Raw genomic sequence first — 25,811 nt, forward strand, 5'->3', positions numbered from 1 at the left:
ATTTACTGTTATGGAAGGTCCGCAATCCTCTGGAACAGAGTTTTTGAGGGTGTAAGGGAGTGCAGGGGGATAGGGGAATCAGCAAAACTTGCCGCCCCCCCTGCCCCCCCCCTTTGCCAGCTGGAATGTTCTCTGAGAAGAATGCTGCTCACGACATGCTCCCACTGCTCAGAACAAAGTCTGGATCCAGACCAATATTTGGAAAGAGTACAAATACCAGATTGCATTTGAAAAAATGATACAAATAATTGTTCTTGGTAGATGGAACCCATTCCTTTAGTTTGAATCCCCTTTTTAAGCAATCAGAATAATAATCATTAGGAAGTCAACCTGTAATAATGGCGTATCAGTAGCATACATCTTTGTTCCAGTTATCCTACCGAACAATGTGAATTATAATAAAAAATATTTTGGCATATGGAAATGTCTAACTCCAATTTCCACAGAATGACAAAAGGTGTGACTTCTCAACAGTGTAATATATGGCTTTGTGTTGACAGAAGACTTTGAGGAACACATGCAAAGTCCTGGAGGCTGCAATCTTCAAATGAACCACTTTTGGAATCATTCCACCAGGAGCACCAAGAATGTGGTTCATATATCATTTGGGGATTGCAGTCCCTTCATCTTTCTGAGGCACTCACTGATTTTGAAATGAAACACTCAGATGTCTCTTATGTCACAGGAGAGTTATGTGTGTAAATATGGCATGACCACAGCCACTTTGCTCAAATCTGAGATTAGGAGGGAGAGTTTTCACAGTTGATGGGTGTCCAGGTACTGCCCTCAGTCCTCCCACCCCCTTTCTGTATTTGTGGCTTATCTCACATAATTGGAAGTTAGAGAAGAGATGAAATGAGACCTTTTATTGAAGAACAGCTTTTGAGCCATACCAGATTCTGCTTCATGCAAGAATGGTTGGAGTCCAGCATCCTAACATAACCTCTATCCCCTTCCTCTTCCACCCTCAAACCTGCCCAAGTGGATTTGGCTTGCTACACCACAAGTACCTGTATTGCAGTTAAGATTTTCTGTTTTGCAATTAAGTACTATTCTTGCAGGGGGCCGCGGTGGCTTAGTGGTTAAGACGCTGAACTGCAGACTGGAAGGTCGGCAGGTCAGCAGTTCGAGACCCGAGTGCCGCGTGACGGAGTGAGCTCCCGTCTTCAGCCCCAGCTCCTGCCAACCTAGCAGTTCGAAAGCAAGAAATTGCAAGTAGATAAATAGGTACCGCCTCAGCGGGAAAGGTAACAGCGTTCCGTGCACCTTGGTGTTCAGTCATGCCGGCCACATGACCACGGAAGCGTCTTCGGACAGCGCTGGCTCTTCGGCTTAGAAACGGGGATGAGCACCGCACCCTAGAGTCGGACACGACTGGTTGGGGACACCTTTACCTTTACCTTACTATTCTTACTATTCTTACTATTCTTACATGTCTTTTAGGGAAACTACAGTTTCTGTGTGCCAGGCAGAGATGTGTTGTGTGTGCACTGATAGTCAAATCTGCTAGAAAACCACACACTCAAGTTTATTGATGAGGCTTTCACAATCACAAAGGAATTTCCAGAAATAAACCAGTTACTGAAGGCTAAGGAAGCAAAACAGACATTACTTTAAATCCGTATCTAGCAGCTACATTTTTTTTCATTTTTACTCTAGAATAGGTGCAGGGGCTCCAATCTAGATTTTAAAAGCCCCCCCCCATGTTAGGGTTCCAATCTGGATGCCCCTGCTCCTATTCTAGAATAAAAATGAAAAAGGCATAGTTGCTAGATAAAGGATAGGATCCAACTGTATCCCAGCACTAGCAAAATTGCCAATTTTTCCCATTGCTTTAGCAAGCACAAGCATTGGTTTATGCTCATACTAAGCCATTACACTAGTGCTGTGGAACAGTTGGATCCTACCCACAGATTTAAAGTAATGTCTGTTTTGGCCCTAAGACAACAGATCAAACAAGTTCGTGACTTTAAAAGTGGAGTGTCTTAATAGGACCAAGTGGGGTTGATATCCAATGAATTACAGTAAAAGTGCTGAAATGAATATAAAGAGCAGGGTATTTATCATCTTCTTAGACATAAATGACTTTTGTATAAATATCACTATCTTAATCAGCTTCCTCCCCAGAGATGCAACAGTCAAGGTTTTGGAAGGTGAACAAGGAAATCCATTTTAAAGTAACGCTACCCAGTGCACAGAACTAAACGGCAACCAGGAGCCCTACGGATAAATGTATGGATGTGGCTGCTTCTGTATATTTCTTTGTCAGCTTCTTTTCCATAGTCCCGCCAGATGTTCCCAGGATTATCCAGTCTGCCTGCGGCTCCTTCTTTCTTGGTATAAGCACTCTCCCTGACCCATTGGCTATATCAGAGAATCTGTATATATGCTCAGAGAATACTAGAGCAACATTCTCTTCCAACAAACTCCAAGCTAATGGGGCCTAATGGCACTGGCTTTGTTCAGTATGAGAAATTAACAGGATGGCCAGCAGAGAAATAATCAATGAATGGTTTGCTCCTTTCTGTCTTCACTGTTAAGGTGAATGAATAATGAGTGAAGTAGTACTATTGACAAACAGGAGCCATGACTCCTGGGTTCCACAATGGGCCCTGCCACCACTTCTCCCATCTCTTTATCTGTGGAGATACCATTCAAATAGATACTTGCACCAATCCAGTAATCGGTTTCAGACCTACAATGGCATCCTGTTCATTTAGCTGCTCCAACAGGTCTGCAGGCACATTCTTTTGCACATGCGAGTCTGCTCCCTCCATTGGAATTAATGGGATATTACATGTGCTCAACTGAGCACAGATGGAGAGAGCCATTTGACTGCAGTCCAAGGTAGGTAGCCCAGCCTCCTGCCTCCCGAAGTGGCCAAACAGATTCCTTTGTGAAGGCCACAAGCAGAACTTGAAGGCAATAGCCATTCTCCACTGTAGCTCCCAAGCTGTTGATTATTGCAATAGTGCCTCTGAACTGGAAAGTTCTAATAGCCATTAAACTACTAGCCATTGAAAGATCCATCCTCTATACTGGCAGTGTTATTTTCACTCCCCTTCTTAATGTTTCCTAGCATGGAATCTGCCTTTTTCACAGCTGCTGCACACTGATTTGCTTTTCATTGGGCAATTTGCTGGTTAGTCACTGCCAGTTCAATTAGGATCTTTTGTCCCAGTGTACATCACTTTACTCTTACCTAAACTGAGCCTCTTTTCCCATTTTGTTGCCTATTTACACACTCTGGAAGACCCTTTTAGAACTCCTCACAGTCTACATGGATTTTTACCACCTTGACTAATTTGGTGTCAATTATGGCAGATGGAGCTCTGTGACAATGACTTTTCCCTTTCAAAGCCAGCAATGGCAGAGCCTGCCCTTACACAAGCAGGGTTGGCTAGATTATAGCCGTCCAGCAAATCACTTGGAATGTAAAATGAAGTGTCAAGGCTTGGAGGTCTGAGGGCAAGCTGGTGAATGAGTCAGGAAGCAGGGAGAAGTTGTTTGAAGGCAGTTCGGTCAATGCTGGAGTGACAAGTTGCTCTGACTGAGTAGCCAAGACATTCTCAGTAAATTTATAGGCTCACGTTGGATACTACAGTTGCCTTGTTTCAACAGACTGATACTGATCCCTTAGCTGCAGTACTACCTCTGAGTCTGATGCTCCACAGTGGTGGTGCTGAAGAGTAACAGAAAGCAGGGCAACACCACCTTGCAAACTCTGACAGTGGCATAGTGAGTAATGCTTCTGGGTCCCAGTGCCAGAGTCCAAATGGTTTGAGACTCCAGGTGCTTTACAAGAAGAAATGAGAGATCCAGGTAAATGGGGCTGTACCACTTATGACAAATGAATTCACCCTCTATGAAACTGCCAGCAGATTAGCCCACAATACCTCACAATTAACTATTCATGTTGGTAACGGAATCAAGTCATGTTTGGAAGCCAATTGATGCTCATAGCCTGTTTCTATGGAAACTAGTGGAAGCCATATGTACCCTCATCTAAGAGAAGGATTTAGAACTAAATAAGCTGCTGATATATCTTTGAGTCAGAAGTGGGAATATCCATACCAGCACTGTATTGTCTATAGAATTGTGATGAAGTGGGTTTTTCCCCCTGCCTGTGCCTTTTAACAACAGCAACTGTAATATCCCAAATCGCTGCACCAGATGTTGTTTATGAAATGGGTGATTGTGTACTGCTGTATGTCTCAAGAAGGAAGCATTAAAGTGTCAGGCATCTCTCTTTACATCTTCTAGTTTGACTTACTGTAAATGAATTGAATACTCACTGGATATATTGCAAGGCATTTCAACTTTAAGACCTGCTTATAAGATTTGTATTGCCCCTTTGTGCTATTTTATTGTAATAGAAACACATTACAGAGCTAGCTGGAAGTGGAAAGAATTCTCATAAAACAGCATCCTTACAAGCTAAATTTGTGCTTGGAGAGGATACAAACTGGATCCTGTTCCTGCCTCTAGCAAAGCATTCCAGGGAGTCCCTCTCTGCTAGCCATTTCCCCCAGCACTGCTAAGGGTTTATTGAGAGTCAATTATCTAGGATAAGTCTGATGTGTTTACATGTTTAAGTGGTAGACCAGAAACTGAAGTAGAGAGTCCAAATGTCAGAAGCACCTAACTCTTCTCCCTTTCATCCTGAGAAAGAAGGTCAAGCAAGCTGCTGTAGAGTTACTATCTCAGCTGCATGGGTAGATTTCATGGTTCCATAAAGAAACTCAGAGACCCCAAATAGTCCAGGGGAGATGGTGGCATATCTTTCTTTTCCCAATAGCCTAAAAAAAAATCCTTAGCCTGTAACTACTGTCCAACCTTCTTTCTTCCCTTGTCCCCAAAAGTCCTGGAGCATGCTTTTCACTCCTGCTGCCTTGATTTTCTCTTTTCAAACTGTATGCTTCACTCCTTCCAACTGGTTTCCACCCTCTGAACTTCACTTAAACTGTCTTGCTATGATCACAGACTATTTTCTTGCAGCCAGTTCCAAAGTTCGTATTCTGTCCAGGTCCTACTTGACATTTCTGCTGCCCTTTATATGGTTGACCATCATCTTCTCCTTGACTACTTCCATGCCTTAGGAACATGGGAAGCTGCCTTAGTCTAAGTCAATCCATTGATCCATCTAGCTCAGTATTATCCACAGTGGCTCTCCGGGCTTTCAGATAGGGCTTTCCCAGTCCTATCTGGAGATGCCAGGCACCTTCTACTTACAAAGCATATGCTCCAGCACTGAAGCACAGACGTTTCCTTAGATTTCTGCAGCTCTGTTTGTCTTCCTATCAAATTGCTTATTCAGTATTTCCACTGGGGAAAACTCCTCCTTCTCTGCCTTTCTCCAGTCTGCAGGGCCCCTTGGGATTCTGCTTTACATTGCCATGACTGATGTCACCAAATTTCATGGGTTTTACCTATTGATGACACCTGTAACACCTGATGCCAGATCTTTTCTTGTTCTGTCTAGCCCAAATCTCTGTCTGTCTGATATATACACTTCCATGTCTTCTTGCTGTAGTATGCGCAATGTCTCTAAAACTGAACTACTAATCTTTTCTCCCAATCTCTCTTCTGCCTAATCATACCCCATATCCATCAGCAACATCACTGTTCATGAGAGTAAGAAGTGCTTTTGAGGTAGGATCCTGTTATTTTTGTCTGTGTAACTCAGCACAGTGCTAGAGACACTGATAACTGATGTTGCAATACTACTAATATATGAAATAGACTGACATTCTTTGTGTAGAAAGGAGTTACTGCAGGAGAATTGCCCTGAGATAACACCCTTTGAACAGGGCTGTCCTTACCATGCAGCAGGTTAAAGCAACCTGATTCAGGTGGCACCATATGGGAACGGGGAACAGATGAAGGCAGGAATTGGTGTCTGACTTTTGTTGGCCCAAGCAGGGTTGGAGGGCACCATTTGGGCTCCACTTTATTTTTATTCATTTAAAAGTATGTCTATATCTCTTGTCATGTAAGAACATATCCAGGCGGTGTACAGCAATAAAAAATAATATAAATATACTATAAAATATAAATATACAAAATAACTAAAACGTACTAAAACATGACCAGTGACCATCCTCTACAAACCAGAATGACAAGTATCACAAATCATTGAAAGCTGAAGTGAATAAAAAAGGTTTCAACATACACCTAAACTGCATCAGGGTTGGCACTTGTTTTATTTCTGGAGGGGAGGGTATTCCAGAGAGTGGGTGCCACCACAGAAAAGGCCCTCTACCTAGTTGTCACCAGATGGACATCTGCAGAATGAGGCACAACTAGGGGGGCCTTTGATGATGATCACAGTGGCCAGGCAGGCATATTTGGGGGAAGGTCTGGGGCTGGCACTGCCTCTGAATCTTGATTGTATAATAAGTCTTAACTTTTCCCCACATTATTACAATTTAGTCAGCACCTTTAATTTTTTAACTCAGTAAAATGACAAAGCACAGCATAACAGGAAAAACAGCTTGTCTTCATGGGAAGTGGGGAAAGCCTGCCTGTCTAAAACTTCTGAGAAGAATGCTCTCAGTTCCTCCTCCATATCTATAATATGGACATGCTAAAAGAGAATTAGGAACACATCTGTGCTGTTCCTGTTTTGACCACTGAGTGGCAGGAGAACAGCAAATTCTACCTGAGGCATTGGGAGTATTCTAAACAAAAGTTAAAATGTTACCCAAATGAAATGCCAATCTTTATGTTCAACACTGACTCCCCCTCCTCGACAGTTGCTGCCATTAATTAATTTAATGATTTATTGATTTCCAAAGGAGCAGCCTTGTTAGTCTGTTGCAGCAAAAACAACAAAATCTTGTGCCACCTTAAAGGCTAACAGAATATGCCAGAATAAATATGTTAGTCTTTCAGGTGCCACAAGGCTCATTGTTGTTTTTGATTTATTTAAATATCCATAAGCTGCGTTTCTGGACCAAGTCTACCCAAAGTGGTGAACAAAGTACAAGCGTAAAAATAGAAATGCAACAATATCTAATATTATAATAAAACTTTAAAATTCAAAAATACCCCCAAACCCCAGCACATTAAAATATAATTCAGCCAGTAGAAAAGCATGCCCAGCCAGAGCAATAAAATATCAATAAAACAGCAGCATGACTAATACAACACATCAGTTAAAAGCCATTTGAAACAGGTAGGTTTTCAACGCCTTTTTAAATACTGTAGTTGAGGGTTAGGGGCAATTCCACATACCTTGAGAGGGAGTTGCATAAGGTAGGGACCACTACTATGACATCATTTACAGAAAGAAAGCTATGCATAACTTAATATTCCCCCCAGTTCTAATTGTAAAGATTTCTATAAATGTGTAAAACATTGCAGAGATAACTACCGCCCTGCCTAGAACCCCTCAAAGTAATCCTTCTTTGGATGCTTGTCAAGATGTGTTAAAAAAAAAAAAATTAAGCCCATTCTCTAAACCAGGGATGGAGAACTGCCATCCTATGGAGCCTTTCCATCCAAACTACTGTCCTCTTCTCAGCCCCATGCCACCCATTCATACTTTGTCCCACTGTGGACAGGGAGGAAGGATTTCTGTCAGGATGGCAGCTGGGGTTAAGCCTCTACTCCCCATGAGCTGTGATCCTGATGAATGTCTAAACCAGAAGACTGAGCTGAAGTCATGAATTAAGCAAATAGATTTGGATTTCTATTCAGTATTTATTTCAAAGCTTTTACCATTACTTTTCCTGAGTAATCGTCAGGTCTAGGAACGTGTGTATTTAAAGGGAAGCTGGCATAATCATAGCTTTATTGATAGTGATACAGTTTAGACCATAACAGTAGGTCTAAAAGTTGTGAGTTGCGATAAAATACCAGGAATCGGCAGTGTTGGCTTGTAAATATATTTGGAATGGAATTCTGCTCCTTGTTTTATTTCTCCTTCTTTCATCAGTTGAGATCCCCAAGTAGCCCATTTCTTGGCAAATAAATTTATTCTTTATGTCCACCTCTCTTGCCTTTATAACTTGGCCTCATTTAACTGTCAGAAAGAAACTCATGAGAACAAGCTCTCCTCTTTTGGTTTCATTCTGTAATGTTTACAACTCTTTGTAGAATTCACTTTACAAATACAGGCTGCATGTGTGGGTTGAGGGAAGAAAATGTCCTATTGATGGGGTTCTGTTTTGTAAATTTCAAAATTCCCCTATCTTTTGAGAAAAACAAATGTATTATATTAGCGGCCAGATGTTGCAACTTTCACATTTCCTTCTTGTTTCAGCTGGCCCCCACTGGACAACAGCTTGTGTAGGTGGTTGCCACAGGAACAACTTAGACTTCCTGTGAGGTCAACCTTTACAAATACAAGGGTGTGACAAAAAAAGTAAATTAGACTGAGACAATTAAAAAATTCAACAGAGAAAAATTCAACAGAGAATGCACATGAATCTAAATAATGGTACAAAAATGCATTGCCAATGTTAACCCACAAAAACAAGTCACAAAACAGAAACATCTGATGTTCAATAGTGTTTTAAGAGAATTGAAAGTGGTTTGAGAGAGGCATAATATCCCATGGTGTACACATATATTTCTTTTCACCCACTGTCACCTCTAAAACAGGTTATATAGGCTTTTGAAACAATACAAAAATCTGCAATGCCTGTTAATAATTGGAGGTGAATTTGAGATGAGTGTACATACCATGAGTAGCAATAATTCTTTCAAACTTCTGTCAGTCATCTGAAAAATCAGTCACCTGTCTGAAGTCTGTGTGACAATGAGTCACATTAGTAGGTGATGCTCAGGCTGACTGCAGTGGCAGCAGACAAAGTGGCGGGGGTGGGTAAGGTTGTATGTACTTTTGTGCTATCTACTGCCGCTTCAATAGGCTTTCTTTCTGGCAATGGCAAAAAGGATTGCTATTCAGCTGAAGCAGGCTTTCCCAGCTTTGTACTTCTTAACCATGAGTTGGCCTAGCTGCTCATTCTACTTTGACCATGTCCAAAGCCCAGCTTTTCTCAGTGTTATAAACAGTGGTGCAGCTAGAGTTGGACCTTGGGGCCAAAGTCTAGGGACTCACCACCCAGGGCCCCCCCCAAATGACCACCCAGAGAGTGGCCGGTGATGAGGGCTCCAGAGCACCAGAAGCAAACTGCCTTTTAATCTTTTAGTCATGATGGTGCTATCATTTAAGGGAGTTTAAAATGCAAAACTGCACATAGAGTGTTTTTTCTCTTGTCAGGGTTGGCAAACATTTTAACATAACAGGAATGAGGAAGCAGTTGTAAAACATAGAACGGTGGTGGGGGAAGAAGATAAGTGTTAGTTATGTGCTTCACACCTGAAATAATACACATGGCTGTCTAAAGGAGAGGCACATGATACCATTAAATCCAGAGTCTAAAAAGACATCACTGTGCTACTAGTTGCAAAAGACGTTGTGTACCTCACCTGGATAACCTTGTCCACTGTGTAATTGGTGCCCTTCTTCTAGGACATATGTATACTTCAAAGTGAAAGTGATGATGATAATGATAATAAAAATGTCTTTAACTTTCATGGCCTTCTGCTATGCTGCCTGAAAGGACTCCTAGACACTGGAGGCTCCGTGTTACACTTGCAGCCCCATCACAGACCAACAATTCTCATGGCTTCTTGAGAGGAAGCCATGATATCTGTCTGTCTGTATCTATTGCAAAGTCTTCTAGGTTACATTTCTAAAGATATACATTTTCCAAGGCAGCATACAAATACATTGAAAGAATTTTAAAAGGAATGCCAGTGTTTAAAATGATAAAACAAAGGGAGCAATAGATACTGTTTCAGGCCCATCATCCCATCGTAAGTGCTAAAACTATTACACATGACCATTACCAGTCACAAGCAACAACTGAGACATTAGCCTACCCATTAACCTATGCATTTAGACATGACTAGGCTTGCTAAGGGCCAAACTACATGGTGCTCTGGTTCGCATGACACGACAACCCATTGTGGGTTATTTAACCCGCGATGAGCTGCAGTGATTGGGGGGATTGGTGTGTCATCTGAACCCGGTCTTTGGGGGTTATGTGAGGGTTTAACAACCCTTGTTGTAGGGTTATGTGGGTTTTTTAACCCTTTCATAACCCCCAATGGCTGAGTTCTTACAACACAGCAGTGCCCGATCAGGGCTGCATATTCAAATCGCGCTCAACATACACCCACTGTGAGCCCTGCCATTTCATGCAAACCAGGTCAGTCTGTTGAATACTTGGTTTGGTGCTGTGTGATACTTTTTTTAAAAATTTAAATTAGCAACGAGGGGAGCAGGGGAGGATCAGAATTGGGACCTTGCCAAAGAGCAGAGCCGAGGGGGATTATTATCATTGGGAAAGTGGTGTGGAAAAAGGATTTTTAAAAATCCTTCCACCTTGCTGTGGTCCCAGTCTTGATCAGACTCCTGTCCCCTGTGACTTCTATTTACAACACAATCCTATGCATATCCACTCCCAGGTCAGTGTATATATGATTGCACCCATAACGTTTTTTAAAAAGAATTGCACCATGGCAAACTACGCATTTAACTTAACGTGTAGTTTAGAGCCAAGACACTTTTGGTAATCTTCCTTTTGAAGACCTATGTGGGGGAATTTACTAAGAGTGTTCTCAAGCATAATGAAATATGTTTGTTGTTGATTTTAAATTTCCCACATTGCTCAATTGAGCAGAATTTGATTTTACACTGGCTTGTAAAATCGCTTTTCTTTTCAATAGCACAATAATAATGTCCTGATATGATACATCCCAGACTAAAAGGCATTTTTAGTGCCACTTGGGAAAGCATCTGGAGGGTGCAATCCTATAGGGATAGTCGGCCGCCTCCAAACTTGGAGGCGACCGACTATCCAATGCAGGGCGGGGGAGCGTGGAGGGGATCTTCTCCGCACTCCAGCTACCCTACATTTGTAGCTAGATGGCTGATTTCGGCTGTCTAGCTGGGGCGCCTTGGAATGGGGGTGTGGGGGGAGGCTGGATGGATCATAGGAAGCGTTGTACCAGTGCTTCTGCCATCCCTTCCCTGCCCCCAGGGACACCCCCTTTCCCCCTGCTCTGCTCTTCTCTTATGAGCGTGGAGCTGGGGACGAACTGTGGTGCCTACGAAGCAGCAGGGGAGTGAGCGGAGAGGCAGTTTTCTGGGAACCGACCTCAAAGCCCTGGCTCTGAGGTTGGTTCCCAGAAAACAAAAAATCCTATGGCCATGTAACTTCTGTCTAGTGGCCACGGGATTGCACCCTAAGTCTTGGAAGGTGCCAACTATACTGGCACTCTCATATCTTCTCTTAGTCTTTCCCAAAATACTACTTTCAGCTTGATGTGTTGTGTATCTACACTCGCACAATCATTCATTTAACACTTGAGCAACACCTTTCTCTGTGTACTTAAAAGAATTAATAAGCAAGTTCTTATTGTACTTGGCGAGGGCTTTTATGATGAAATAAATCTGTCTCCAGTTCTTGTTACATGTTCTGCTCACTGAGCTCATAGAGATTTTTAAATTAGAGGGGAGTGGGGGAAACAGGGTTTCCTTTCCAAAGATCGTTTCATTAGTTCTGCACTATAATGCTACCAAAGCCTGCATTCCACGTGCAACACACAAATGTTCCTTTGCTATTTTCTCAGATTAGGAATGAATGATTGGTAAGGCACTATTGGGGCTTCACATCGCCTGTCAGACTCGCCTGCATAATCTTCATTTGCTTTATTGTGAAAGGCAAAGCAATACACCAAGAATCTAAAAGCCAATGAATATTGGAGACAACTGTGTTTCAGTTTTAAACTAAATTCCTTTCATCTGCTCCCCACACCTCGCCTGTGAGAATAATAACAACTAGCTTTATTTTTATGCTTAATGGAGACCACAAAGAAAGAGATGCTTACTTCCTCACAAATACCTCATGTTCCTTATGCTTATTACTTACCTGCAAGTCACTAACACTCATCCTGTGAAGTACTCCTTGCAATACGAGCAAAGGGCTGGATGTGCCTGATCTCGTCTGATCTCAGAAGCTAAGCAGGGTCAGCCCTGGTTAGTACTTGGATGGGAGACTGCCTGGGAATCAGGCTTCCTGCACCGAGCAGGGGGTTGGACTTGATGGTCTTGTAGGCCCCTTCCAACCCTATGATTCTCTGATAATGGTTAATCAAAGATCATTCCTTCTATGATAATCAAACCAACCATGTTATACCTCACACACACAAACTCTAATCCTGTTCACCTCCCCACATCTGTGGATGGAAGCGGATTGATTTCCTCCCTCCCACTACCTACCATTGGTCTTCATTTTCTATGTATTCTTCCTCATGGTGAGAAGGAGAATCATAGCGATGGAAGGGATCTTGTAAGCCCTCTAGTCCATCTCCATGCTCAATGCAGGAAATCCAAAGCTAGAGCATCCCTAACAGATGGCTGCCCAGAAGAGGTCTGTGAAGAGGTTGAAGGAACAAAGATGGATAATGAAAGGCTTAGATCTCCAAACGATCCCCAAAAGTCCAGTGTTTCCAATGGAAATTAATTGTCATATCTCATTGCTGAGTGGCCTTTTCATCTGCTACAGGCAATTGGAAATGTTCTTTTCTCCATTATGTCCTATGTCCTTTATGACAGTGCCTAAAAGCATTTCCACAAGTGACTCTCAATATAGTCCTATATATGTCTACCCAGAAGTAAACCCCACTGACTTTCTAGGTAAGTGTGTATAGAATTGTAACCTACCAGTTCAATGCTTGATATGTTTACTTTGAAGTAAAACCCACTATGTTTAATGAGACTTACTCTCAGATAAGATTGCAGCCTTGGGATACCTTTTAGTCATCCTCACATCCGTTCTGAATGTTGGTAATATGATATAAAATGTATAGGGCAAGCACTTTAAAATAAACACTAACATGTTGGCCTCTTCCAGTTCTATGGTTCTATGACATTCTGTTCTGTCTGGCTCTTTAATTTACCAATATGGAAATTCAATTGCCATATTTAGCACTACTTGTGAAAATGCTGCTAAGTGCTTCACTGTTAGCAGGGCTACTTTTTATACCAGTGTAAGCACAGTGAGCTAGGAGATTGTGGTTTTTATTTAACTGGAGGAGGGCATTACGGGATGCAATTTTAGGCATTAGGCACATTGACATGCCTAATGCTATACAGATCCATGGTGAATGAAATTGAGATCTTCCCATATCCTCCTGGGTCATATTTACACAACAAACATACATCAGTTTTGTATCTGTTTACTTTTAATGGCTTCATTGGGAGAATCTGGAAAATTGTAATTTGATGAGAGAGCTGAGAATTCTCCGTTAGACATTCCTAGACCCCACAAGACTACAGTTCTCAGTGTTTGCGATTGCAGATATGCCCTTACTGTCAGAGCTGATGCATTTTTACTCATTTTAATTAAGTTCAATTGGACTTCCTCTCAAGTAAGTCTGCATAGGATCGCAGCCTGTTTTTTCTTCTTCTTTTTTGTATGAGACGTAAGATGCCAGACACACTGCAGATTCAGTCAGGGAAGGCCGCTTTTCCTTGTGTCCGCTTCCAAATTGCACCAAATATCTCATTTGCAGTGGAGTGTGTATGTGAGCAATCTGGAGCAAATTACTGAAGGATTTACAGGTACTGTCAGGGAGTTCTGTCACTACCTAGACAGTCTTTTGAAGAAAGAGAACTAAGATTGGCTTTACATGTGCGTTTTGGGGTTTAAAAAACCCTCTCACACACTGCCTTTGCTCCACATGTAAAGCTGCAGGTATGAAGAAGGGTATCTTAGCTATATTTTATAAATCTTTATATAACAGCCTTGTAAATTAGCACCCCCCCAAAAAAAGTTACTAGCCTGCAGAGCACCCGTGGAGCACTGCATTTATTTCAGACTCTGGACTTAATGGGCACGTACTTCAAAAGGTGGTACACCAGACTTGCTGCATTTAGGGGCCCTTCTGTTCATTCTGCTGAGCGGCACCCTGGGATTCTGCCCCAAAGTCTTACCGCGAGTGCACCACTGCTCTGTACCTTATTCGCTAGCTCCTCTTATGAGTAAAAAGCAGGCTACTAAAACATTTTGTATGCTGGAAACACAGCAGCATGACAGAGGAGGACACAGTGCTCCCAGCCTCCTCTGCCGGCCTGCTTGTTTCTGCGCTGATCAGGCAGGAAGAGGAATTGCCAGCACAGAAGCTCAGTGGGCTGGTGGTGAAGGCATGGACTGCTCTTGTCCGTTTGCCACCAGCCTGACTTTTTTCTATATTAGATGTGCAGCAGGTGAATTCCCATCCTGCTTGTCCAGCATAGAAACCAAGCAGGAACAGATAATTTTGCCTCTCCACCACCAGGCCACCATGTTTCTGTGCTAGATGCGCAGGAGGTTTACCTGCTGCACGTCTAGCATAGAAACGTGGCCGGCTGGTGATGGAGGGAAGGGGGCCCTCCTTCATCAGCCTTCTTAGTTTCCATGCTGGACATGCAGGAGGGAGTTTCACTTCCTGTGCTCCCATTATGGAAATGCACTGGAGGGTGCTGGAAGTGGGATGAAATGGTCCATATGTCTCTTGGCAACCCACTTGGTTACTATGCTTGGTGAGGAGGTGAGGGCTTCTCCTCCTCCCTGCCCAACATAGAAATGCAATGAGCTGGTGGAGGAAGGACTGAGCATGCCAATGTTCCCCTGACAACCTGCCTGGTTTCTATGCTGGGAGGAGGGGTTGAGGAGGCAAAGCACCCTCCTCCAGACCTAGCATAGAAACAGCAGGCTGCCAGAAGAGGGACCAACCACTCCATCCCTCTTCTGGCAGCCCCTCCCCCCCTTGCTGGGATGGAATTCCTATTTGCCTATGATGACCAGGCAAGTGGCTAAAACCAAGCCTGGTATAACCCACTAGTGGCTGCTTTTCAATAGGTGTGTTATGTAGAGACATGTTCAAATCATGTAGGATATCCCCATTCATGTATAAGGTGCATCTTGGAAAGTACCATACAAAGGAAAGAAGCCCCAAGATGCATGTATGAAGCTGCCTTACTATTCTGAAGTGAATACTTCAGGTTGCTGTAATGGAATGTGTGTTCAAATCACTTTCTCCACCCTTAGAATGTCTGTCTGTCTGTCTGTCAAATACCAATTAGTTGGCTGTGCTGAATGGATCTCACATTTTTTTTAATGCTCTGCAGAAACTAGTCTGACACACTTTTAATAACAGGTCCCTAATCCAAAACCCAGTGTTGTCTCTGCAATTCTTTCATTGGTTCTAAATGGTTCTGAATTCCAACATGTGTGTTTACAGCAGGTATAACTCCTTCCTTACTGATGAGGGTGATTCTTTAACATTATGAAATCCATCTATCCACAGCAGTGGATATTTGAGGATTACTGCTACAGTAACAGAAAGCTATATAGCTTGAATGACCAAGGCCTCATGTTTTGCTTTTGCTTGGAGTGGACATAAAAATCTGAAATGCACATCGGAGCAGCAAATTCAGCCTTGATCTATCACTCTCACCGAAAGAGAAGTTATGCATTTCATTTTGTTTTGAAGTGGGATATTTTTGTTCTTTGGGAGTGAATAATTAATGGCGGTGGCAGTCTTTCAGTGTTGTGCGGGTTTCTATTAGAAAACATCTGTTACCAAGCACAGGCAGTTTACTTAGTAGTAAACAGGTGTGAAGAATGGCAGCAAGAAGTCAAGGAAAAGAAAATCACACAGCCCTGTCATCATCTGGTGCAAAATGATGCTGCGCTGCAGGTTTGAAAAGCAAGCTGCATCAGTTCAGTATTAGTCCCTTTTTCATTAAGGCAGAAGGCACCTGCTGTGTGCATAGAACTGGTGCAACAAACCAGATAATGAGGCAGTCTTGTGAAGGCCTAGCAAACAAAAGAGGCAATGGACTGAAATAATGTGACAATTCTGGGCCTGACTTTATTACTCCCATCAAGGGAAACAATTCTGTTGATACTGGATGGATTTGTTGCTGGTGTTTTACTTAATAATTTCTGTTTGCATATTATTTAATAGACTCTGATTTAAATTTCAGGCCTTGACTTGTTTTCTTTTTAACAGGGAATCCGAGATTTGATTTGCAAGATATTCTTTTAGAACACCTTGCTCTCTGTTTTTTCTTTTCTCACTCTTGACTTTAAGGAGAATTCAACTGTGGTAAAGCTTGCACTGTACTGAATAAATACACAAAACTAGGGCACAACCCAAACTTTAGGAGCCCTTTCTCTTGGCTCCCACCCCATCTGTTTGCTTAGTGTGTGGTGTAGTGTGGTGTAGTGTGGTGTAGTGTGGTGTGGGTGGGTGGGTGGAGGGGATATTAAGCAACACCACCCAGTGACAAAAAGAAAACTTAGCTAAAAGTATTCATCTGATGTCACTAAAGAGCCTGATGTTAACAGAGCTATGTATTTTGGAAATATGGGCTAGATTTTCAAAGTTTGCTTTCAAGGGAGCAATTTGGCAGACACTGCTGCTGTGTAACCTCCATTCATTTCAATGAAGTTTTCATGGATCTTCATTGCCATAAAAAACAGTTGCATTTATTTAGGAAGACAATGAGGAAAATAACTAAATGATGCTGTAAAACTGTAGCCAGTGAAGCGCTGTTGGCCTGATTCTTTATATTTCAGTATATTAAGAAAACAAAAACTCAGAAATGTGTTTAATATTTATGTACAGTGTCATTTTTTTAACAAAAAGTAAATAATTTATTAGGATGGCTTTCCATATAATAACCCACATTATCCCATATGGTTAGAATGCCTCTTCAAGAGTTGAACTGACAAGTCAGAGTGTCTGTTCCTATAATTAGACACAAGGGAGATCACAATAGCTATTTTGTAAGCTGCAGCCTGAACTCTTTTGCATTTTGGATTTACATTTATTTATTTTACAGGCTTGCAAAGATTTTGTGAAGACATAGAGATGATGATTGGATTCCAGCCAAACATCTTCTGGAGAGTCTGTTGGGCTTTTGTGACCCCAACTATTTTAACAGTAAGGACCACAAGAGTGGGGGCTGAGAGGGGAAGTGTGTCCTGGAACATGTGCATTTGCCAACTCTTTCTCCCCCTCCACTGTGGATTATGCAATAATGGCCACAACATCTAGTTTTTTCCTAACGGCTGTAATCATGAGGCTAAACTATAGGGTGTTTCCAGATGAGGCTTTTTATTGTGCAATCACACTGACTCATTCATGGAATTTTATGAGGGATCCAGTTGATATAGTCTTCAGTTTGTAGCCCTCTTGTGTTTTCCCATCACTTCTTCTGTCTTTTTCTGAAAAATCAGTTAAGTAAGAAAAGACAGAATGGCTTTTGATTGTTAGCAATAGGAGCCCTCCGCCTGGAAGGACCTTTTACAACATACTTAAATTTTGGAATTTCTCTTATCCAAGGTTCCAGTAACTGGATCAACCTCAGTAGGTTGATGTTTTCTCTTTTAGTTCTGATCCTTGGCTTCTGTGATTCCATACTCTATATGTGTAAACAAAAACTATGCAATTCTTGTTTAGCCACTAATCCAGACGAAGATAATTAGGTGCCAAGATATTCTCAAGTACAAGCCCTATTGAAATGCACTGAAATGAAGTACCATTTATTTTTAGTGGGGCCCAGATGAGCAAAATCTGAATGGATTGTGCCCAGTATTCTCAGCCATAGATAAATGAAATTATAAATAAATGAAATACAAGTATGAATTTAACAATGCTGTAAAGTATACGCAGCTTCATAGAAAACAATATCAACCTCCATTCCGCTTTCTTATAGATTGAGTTATATTTTTCTGTAGTAAGCTTTATTACATCATAGTCCAACTCTTGGACACTTCTTATTACAAAGGCTGCAGCTTTGCCCCTAATTAATGAATGCTCTAGGGCAGCCTTCCCCAGCCTGGTACCCTCCAGATGTGTTGGACTATAACTCTGATAATCTCCCAGCTAGCTGGGGATTATGGGAGTTGCAGTGCAACATATCTAGAGGGCATCAGGATGAGGAAAGCTGCTGTTGGCTCTCTTCTCATGACAGTGTGGGAGCTACATCATGATGAGATCTCACATGGATATGCCTAACGTATGTATACCAGAAGCACCTAGGCAAGGACTTTTCCAAACCAATGATCACCTGGACAGTGAGGAAGGCAATGATTAGGAAGCTAAGGCCCATGCAGTTTGCCCAGCCATGTGTTTCCATCAAAGAGATGGCACAGAATCTCACTGTGGCTAAGCAGCTTCTATACAACTCTGATCATCTGAAAAGGGTCCTAAGTCCTGTTGGAAATAATTTGAGAAGGGACCTAAGTCCTCCTACAATATTAGAATTGGAAGAACAACAGTGTGGCATTGGGTGGAATAATCATGAAGCAAATTCAGTCTAACCAATGTGAAGCTACAGCCTACTCCAAACCTAATTTTATTTTGTACTTTGGAAAGCACTAAATCTAAAGATCCACGTTTGGCAAGGCATTCACAAGCACAAAAGAACCTCATGGCAGTTGATGCAAGTAGCGTATCAAAGTAAGCCTTATATTTAAATGCTTTGTTGAACAGGAATGGCATGAAACTCTTTTCACTGTAACAGTAATTCTGCAATCTTTCTTAGAAGTGACCCCGTATTTGAGGCTGGACAGTACAATTGCCTGCCAAGTGTTCATTTGTTCCCTAGAACAGTGGTTGCTGTCATAATCAAGGTCACTTTGTGAAGCTGAGCCATTGTGACAAACAGTTCTAGTAAACATGGCATTGCTTTTCTGTGCACAGCTAATGCATTCTAACGCAAACCACAAGATGCTATTTACAAAAGAAATGTCCAGGCCAATTTAGCAGTAGTTGCTTCCCAGTGCCACTAGGTGTCACTCTGTATCAGGAGCATCACATTAAAACGTGAGTGGGTATAGTTTGAGAGGTCCTGTGGTAGAAAAAGAGAGGGGAAATCCATATAATGTTTCTATAGTAGTGAAGGTCAATCTGTAAACTACTGATCAGCTTGGCATCTACATTTTCTTTGGGGGTGGATGGGAATGGAAGAAAGGTATTTATTACATAAGCACTGCAGCCAGAATGACATCTTATTCCTTGTGTGTCTCCCATTTTATTGCAGTTTATACTTGGAAATGTTAAGGAGAAAAAACGATCTGTTACATCTGTGTATTTTAAAATAGATTAATGACCAATTTCAAAATTCTAAAGGCAGAACAGAAGAGCCATATGTTCACTTTGCCTAGAATCTGAATCCTTGTGCTAAGAATACCCTACATTTCCTTTTGAGCATGACTCTATTATATTTTCTAAATATCGCTTATTGCCACTGAGGTTTTTTTAAAAACACTTTCATCCCCTCCTCCCCACCTGAACATGTTATTGAAAGTAGAACAATTTTAATCATTTATGCTTAACTGCTAGAATCTGCAGTAATCTATTTTTTCAGAGTGAAAGCCTAAAGCAGCTGTTCCAAGGTTTAAAAAGTGTTATACACTTCAACATTACTAGTCTAGGTGAAACCTGGGGCACAATTTAGGGAGACTATGGAGGAACAGTGTCATACACACACAAACATGTTGTGAATCTTGTCCCTCCCCACCCCAAACCGAAATAATTTTGCTCTCCTTAACGAAACCTGAAATGGCATGTCTCTACTGAAGCTGATACTTCAGAGGAGAATGGCCAAGGAACGTGAAAATAAAAGCAGTTGGCTAATTTAAGACCAGCTAAAATAATAAAATGCTGACTTGGAATGTTTGAAATATATCACTCAGAATCTGGATATATGAATGCATATTAGCTAAGAGATAGGTAGTTCATGTGACTAGATTTGGGAAAAGGCAAATGTGAGGTAGCATCCCTGCTTCATTGGTTTGATTACCTGGACCCCAGGTTGCCAGATTACAACATGAGACCCCTGTCTGTCTCTTTAAAAGTCCCAAGTTAGCCATAGTATCTCAAGCGGCTGCTCCATTACTTCACCAGTCCCTTTGCCCACTTTCTTGTGCTGCAGCAAGCATAATTCTAGTTTCATGTGCATGATGAACGAGATATCTCTGCAAACATACAGTAAAGCTCAGAAGGTCAAGGGATGGCACGGATGTGCTCAAAACTCCTGTGTGGTGTGTGGAGGGATCACTGAGATTATCACCAAGTTCCAGTTTGAGACTGGAAATCCTTACAGATTCCAGATGCAGTAATCCAGGCCTGCCAGTGGTCCTGCCCATCTCTAATCCAGGCATGCCCATCTCTAATCTTGGCCTGGACTGGGGAACAGAAAAAAAGACTGAGTTTAGCCGGTCATGATATTGCACTGAAGGAGGAACTCCTCAAAGTGATACCAGGGAATTCTGCTTCAAGACTTATGATTCCTATTTCCAATCCGATAAACTTTATAGTAATGTGCCTCTATTAACACATCTCCAAAAAGCAGTCTGGAAGTTGCTGTTACACATGTATAGAAAAAAATGCAGCTAATGAAATGTGGTATAAAAACCTGCTTTAAGCCCTATCAAATGCACCAAAGGCCCAAACTCGTTGTGACTGACAACTCTTGAAAGACAAAATCCTGGTACCTGGGTATGGCAGAGCCTGTTACCTGGAGTGGTTAGTGTCCTGGTTGCTCCCTTGCTGCTGGCTGATAAGTGTTCCCTGCTACAACCTCTTTTATTCCTGAGCATTCACAGGATGCTGACCTAGTGGCAGAGACAGGTGGTCTTGCAGCCATGTTGGCAGCAGGTTGAGTAAGAACCTATCTTATCAAAGAATTGCCCCCTCAGCCCCTGCCTAGCCCTGTGCAGATGTGTCTTTTCCACTCAGTTCAGCCAGTTGTGCTTGGCATCTGCCTGATAGTCCCTGACTTGTTGGCTCTCCTCCTCCTCCTTGCTATCTTTATAAGGAGGCACGCTTGTGAGGGAGCCAGCTTTCTGAGTGCGAGGAGCCCCAGAGACAAAGCGTCAGCAAACAAGCGAGTTAAGCAACTGTGCAAGTTTAGCAACAGGGCGAGGAAGCCAGGGTGGTGAACTCTCCCCTCCTTACTCCATACTCACAGCAAGTAACTGTAAATAAATAACTATAAATAATTTCCCCACCTTCTCATAGGAAACAACTAAATTTTCCAGGGAACCTCCCCCCCCCCCAAAAAAAGCAGTTATGAAGGTAGAAAGCCAGCAGTGGGGAGGGGGCTATCCAGTGAATTGCACTGAGTTACACATGTACGATTATCTACCTGCTGGATGGAAGTCGTGGGTGTGTGCTCAGTGTAATTAGCTCCTGGCTCTCAGGGAACAAGTGCCTTCCCTGGAGGTCAAGGTTGCTGACCTGGAGAAGCTAAGAGAGGCAGAGAGGTTGGTGGATGAGACCTTCAGGGACCTATTAGCTGTGTCCCACTCCCAGGGTGACAGCTCCTCTGCTGTCATGGAGAATGTGGGTCTCGGGGAAGGAAGGGGTCATTCTGAGGAAGAGGGAAATGATCCCTTAGAAGGGACCCATTCCTCAGAAGACAAACAAATATCCTCTCGCACCGAGGATGTGCCTCCAGGGGGAGGGGGGCTTGTGTTAGTGGGAGATTCAATCACTAGACACATAGCTGGGTTTGTGATGGGCGTGTAGACTGCATGGTGAATTGCCTGCCTGGTGCAAAGGTTGCGGATATCATGTGCCATCTAGATAGGCTAGGGGATAGTGCTGGGGTGGAGTCAGTGGTCATGGTCCATGTTGGCACCAACAATGTGGGGAAATGTAGTCATGAGGACTTGGAAGCCAAATTTAGGTTGCTAGGTAGGAGATTGAAATCCAGGACCACCAAGGTGGCTTTTTCAGAAATGGTACCTGTTCCATGCGCAGGGCCAGCTAGACAGGCGAAGCTGAGGAGTCTCAATGCGTGGATGAGACAGTAGTACTGGGAGGAGGGGTTCAGATTTGTTAGGCCTTGGAGAATGTTTTGGGACAAGCTGGGCCTGTACAAGAGGGACAGGCTCCATTTAAACCAAAATGGAACCAGACTGCTGGTGCAAAACATAAAAAAGGTGGCAGAGCAGCTTTTAAACTAAACCCTGGAGGAAAGCCGACAGGAGCTGGGAAGCATCTGGTTCAGGTTAAACCATCCCAAAGGGATGAAGATGAAAATGTTTTTGATTGCCCAAATGTAGAAGGGGAGGAAATAGGCCAGGAGCACATGGTAGAACGTAATAGCCAATCAAAGGGGCCAACATTCCATAGCAAAAGATGCACACGCCAGAGGTATCTGGGGAAGGATACCATGTATAGGTGTTTCTGTGCAAATGCTAGAAGCCTCCACACCAAAATGGGAGAGTAGGAAGTGCTTGATTTTAAAGGAAAATCTAGATATAGTAGGCATTACAGAAACCTGGTGGAGCGGAGAGAACCAGTGGGATATGGTCATCTCTGGATATAAACTCTATAAGAAGGACAGGGAAGGGCGTACTGGGGGAGGTGTTGCCCTGTACAGCTAAGAGGGCATAGTGTCAAGCCAACTAAAACACATAAAAGGGATAGGCTGTTCCATAGAAGCTCTTTGGGTGACAATACCAGGCTCCAAAACTAATTTAGTGCTAGGAACATGCTATAGTCCCCCAGACCAGAATGCTCAGAGTGACCTTGAGATGGAAAACAAAATCAGGGAGGCCTCCAAACAAGGAAGTGTTGTAATAATGGGTGACCTCAATTACCCCAACATTGATTGGATAAATGCATGTTCCAGCCAGCCATGAGAAATAGGTTAAATTTCTAGATGCCCTAAATAATTATGCCCTAGAACAGTTGGTCACAGAACCGACCTGACCAAGGGTCCATCTAGTCCAGCATTCTGTTCACACAGTGGCCAACCAGCTGCTGACCAGGAAGTCCAACACAGTCACTTTTGACTTCAAAAGAGGAAACTTCTCTAAAATGAGGGAACTGGTGAAATGGAAGCTAAAAGGGGGAGTCAAAAGGATTAAATCCCTTCAAAATGCTTGGAGATTACCAGCTAAAATGTATACCACAGGTTAGGAAAGGTAGCACCAAGTCCAAGAGGTCACTGGCATGGTTAACGAGCAGTGTTAAGGGAGCTATTAGAGAAAAGAGAGCTTCTTTTAGAAAATGGAAGTCTTGCCCAAGTGAGGAACACAAAAGGGAGCACAAGCTTGCACAAAGATGATGCAAGCAGACAATAAGAGATGCAAAAAAGCATTTTGAAGAGCATATCACTAACAATATCAAGGCCAACAGTAAAGAATTCTTTAAATATATCAGAAGCAAAAAACCAGCTAGGGAGGTGGTTGGACCATTGGATGACAATGGAGTTAAAGGAGTATGAAGGACAAGGAGACTGCAGAGAAGCTGAATGAATTCTTTTCATCCGTCTTCACTGCAGAAGATATAGGACAGATACCTGTGCCTAAACTGATGTTTTCAGGAAGGGAGTCTGAGGAACTGAGGCAAATAGTGGTGACAAAAGATGAAGTTCTTAACCTTATTGATAAATTGAAAGCAAATAAATCACTGGGCCCAAATGGTATTCATCCTAGAGTTCTCAAAGAACTCAAATATGAAATTGCTGAACTTCTAACCAAAATATGCAACTTGTCCCTAAGATCAGTCTCTGTACCAGAGGACTGGAAGATGGCCAATGAAACACCAATTTTCAAAAAGGGATCCGGGGGGATCTGGGAAATTCCAGGCAAGTTAGCTTAATGTCTGTTCCGGGTAAATTGGTTGAAGGCATTATTAAATATAAAATTAGTAAGCATATAGAAGGACAAGCCCTGCTGAAAAAGAATCAGCATGGCTTCTGCAAAGGTAAGTCCTGTCTCACTAACCTTTTAGAGTTCTTTGAGAGTGACAATAAATATGTAGACAGGGGTGATCTGGTAGATATTGTTTACTTGGACTTCCAAAAGGCTTTTGACAGAGTCCCTCACCAAAGACTCCTGAGCAAATTTAGGAGTCATGGAATCAGTAACTGGTTAAAGAACAGAAAGCAGAGAGTAGAAATAAATGGTAAATTCTCCCAGTGGAGTGAAGTAATTAGTGGGCTCCCACAGGGATCTCTATTAGGATCAATGCTTTTAAACCTGTTCATAAATGATCTGGAATTAGGAGTGAGCAGTAAAGTGGCCAAGTTTGCAGATGACACCAAATTATTTAGGGTGGTTAAAACAAAAAGGAATTGTGAAGAGCTCCAAAAGGATCTTTCCAAACTGGGAGAATGGGCATCTAAATGGCAAATGCAGTTCAATGTAAGCAGTGTAAAGTGATGCGCACTGGGGCAAAAAATCCCAACTTCAATATAGCCTGATGGGATCAGAGCTACCAGTGACCAACCAGGAAAGAGATCTTGGGGTTGTGGTGGACAGCTCAATGAAGATGTCAACCCAGTATGCAGCTGCTGTAAAAAAAAGGCAAACTCCATGTTAGGCATAATTAGAAAAGGGATTGAGACATCATACTGCTCCTATACAAATCTATGGAATTTGATGGATATGAAATCTATTCCACACTTGAAATACTGTGCCCAGTTCTGTTCATCACACCTAAAAAGGGATATTGTAGAGCTGGAAAAGGGCCAGAAAAGGGCGACTAAAATGATTAAGGGGCTGGAGCATCTCCCCTATGAGAGAAGGTTACAACAGCTGGGATTGTTTAGCTTGGAAAAAAGGGGAGATGTCATAGAGGTCTACAGAACTATGCATGGTGTGGAGAATGTGGATAGGGAGACATTTTTTCCCCTCTCTCAAAATACTAGAACCCAGGGTCATCCTACGAATGTTGCTTGGTGGATTCAGGACAGATAAAGGAAGTCCTTCTTCACACAGCACATAGTTAAACTATGGAATTCGCTACCACAGGAAGTAGTGATGGCCACCAGTTTGGATGGCTTTAAAAGGGGGTTAGACAAATTCCTGGAGGAAAAGGCTATCAGTGACTACTAGTCCTCATGGCTATGTGCTACCTCTGGTACCAGAGGCACTGAGCCTATGTACACCAGTTGCTGGGGAACATGGGTGGGAGGGCACTGTTGTGCTCATGCCCTGCTTGTGGGTTCCTGGTCAGCAGCTGGTTGGCCACTGTGTGAACAGAATGCTGGACTAGATGGACCCAGCATGGCTCTTCTTATGTCACCACTGCCACTTGACATAATGCGAATGAATCAGGTAACCAACCCAGGTAGAGGCAGCACCTCCCACTGCCTGTCCTACTGTGCTCCTGCCAGCTAACTGCTTGCCCACCAGCACCAATTCTCAGCAGCAACCAAGAGGCAGTGTGTGGCAGAGTTTTATATTTTGTCCACCCACATTCCCATAGTCCATCCACTTCTGTTCTACCCCATGAGGGGAGCGATATGGGCAAGATTTAGGGTATGGAGCAGTAAGATGTGTGGGATCCTGGATATAACAGAAAATGTATTTCACATTGACTGTTGAAGATGCAGTGTTGTATACAAGAGAAACAGAAAGTCAAGCTGTATCTTTCTTTCTTGTGGCCTTGGTTAAATCTAATATTTGATATATTGGAATGGTTAAGATTACAGTTTAAATTGATCCACATCTCCTGAAATAAAACAAGCCACTTTTATATGTTCCTTTGTGGTGCCACTGCTATGAATCTTCTGCATGAAATTATTGTATGCGTAGGCAGTTCACAGACGTTACTGAATTATGCACCAACATAAGCAGATGCATTGCTCTTTATACAGCAAGTGCAGTGGACTAACAAGATAATTACATTAAGCTATACTGCCAATAGACTGCATAATAAAGCTTTTTACTGTAGGTACAAGATTCTGATTTCATTCCCTCATGTAAATCTAA

At 42.5% G+C, this 25,811-nt stretch overlaps 1 protein-coding gene across 1 annotated transcript in view; it reads left to right on the forward strand.

Moving 5' to 3' along the window:
- Positions 1-25,811, forward strand: part of SLC6A5 (solute carrier family 6 member 5) — a 93,223-nt gene that overhangs the window by 58,183 nt on the left and 9,229 nt on the right. Inside the window, exon 13 of the mRNA XM_084849761.1 lies at positions 16,913-17,013. Within this exon, the coding sequence (XP_084705887.1) occupies positions 16,913-17,013 (101 nt within the window). The remainder of the gene's footprint in view (positions 1-16,912; positions 17,014-25,811) is intronic.

This window comes from Heloderma suspectum, chromosome 1, assembly GCF_057233095.1.
Source record: "Heloderma suspectum isolate Gila_16-S chromosome 1, 16-S_ref, whole genome shotgun sequence".
NCBI lineage: Eukaryota > Metazoa > Chordata > Lepidosauria > Squamata > Helodermatidae > Heloderma > Heloderma suspectum.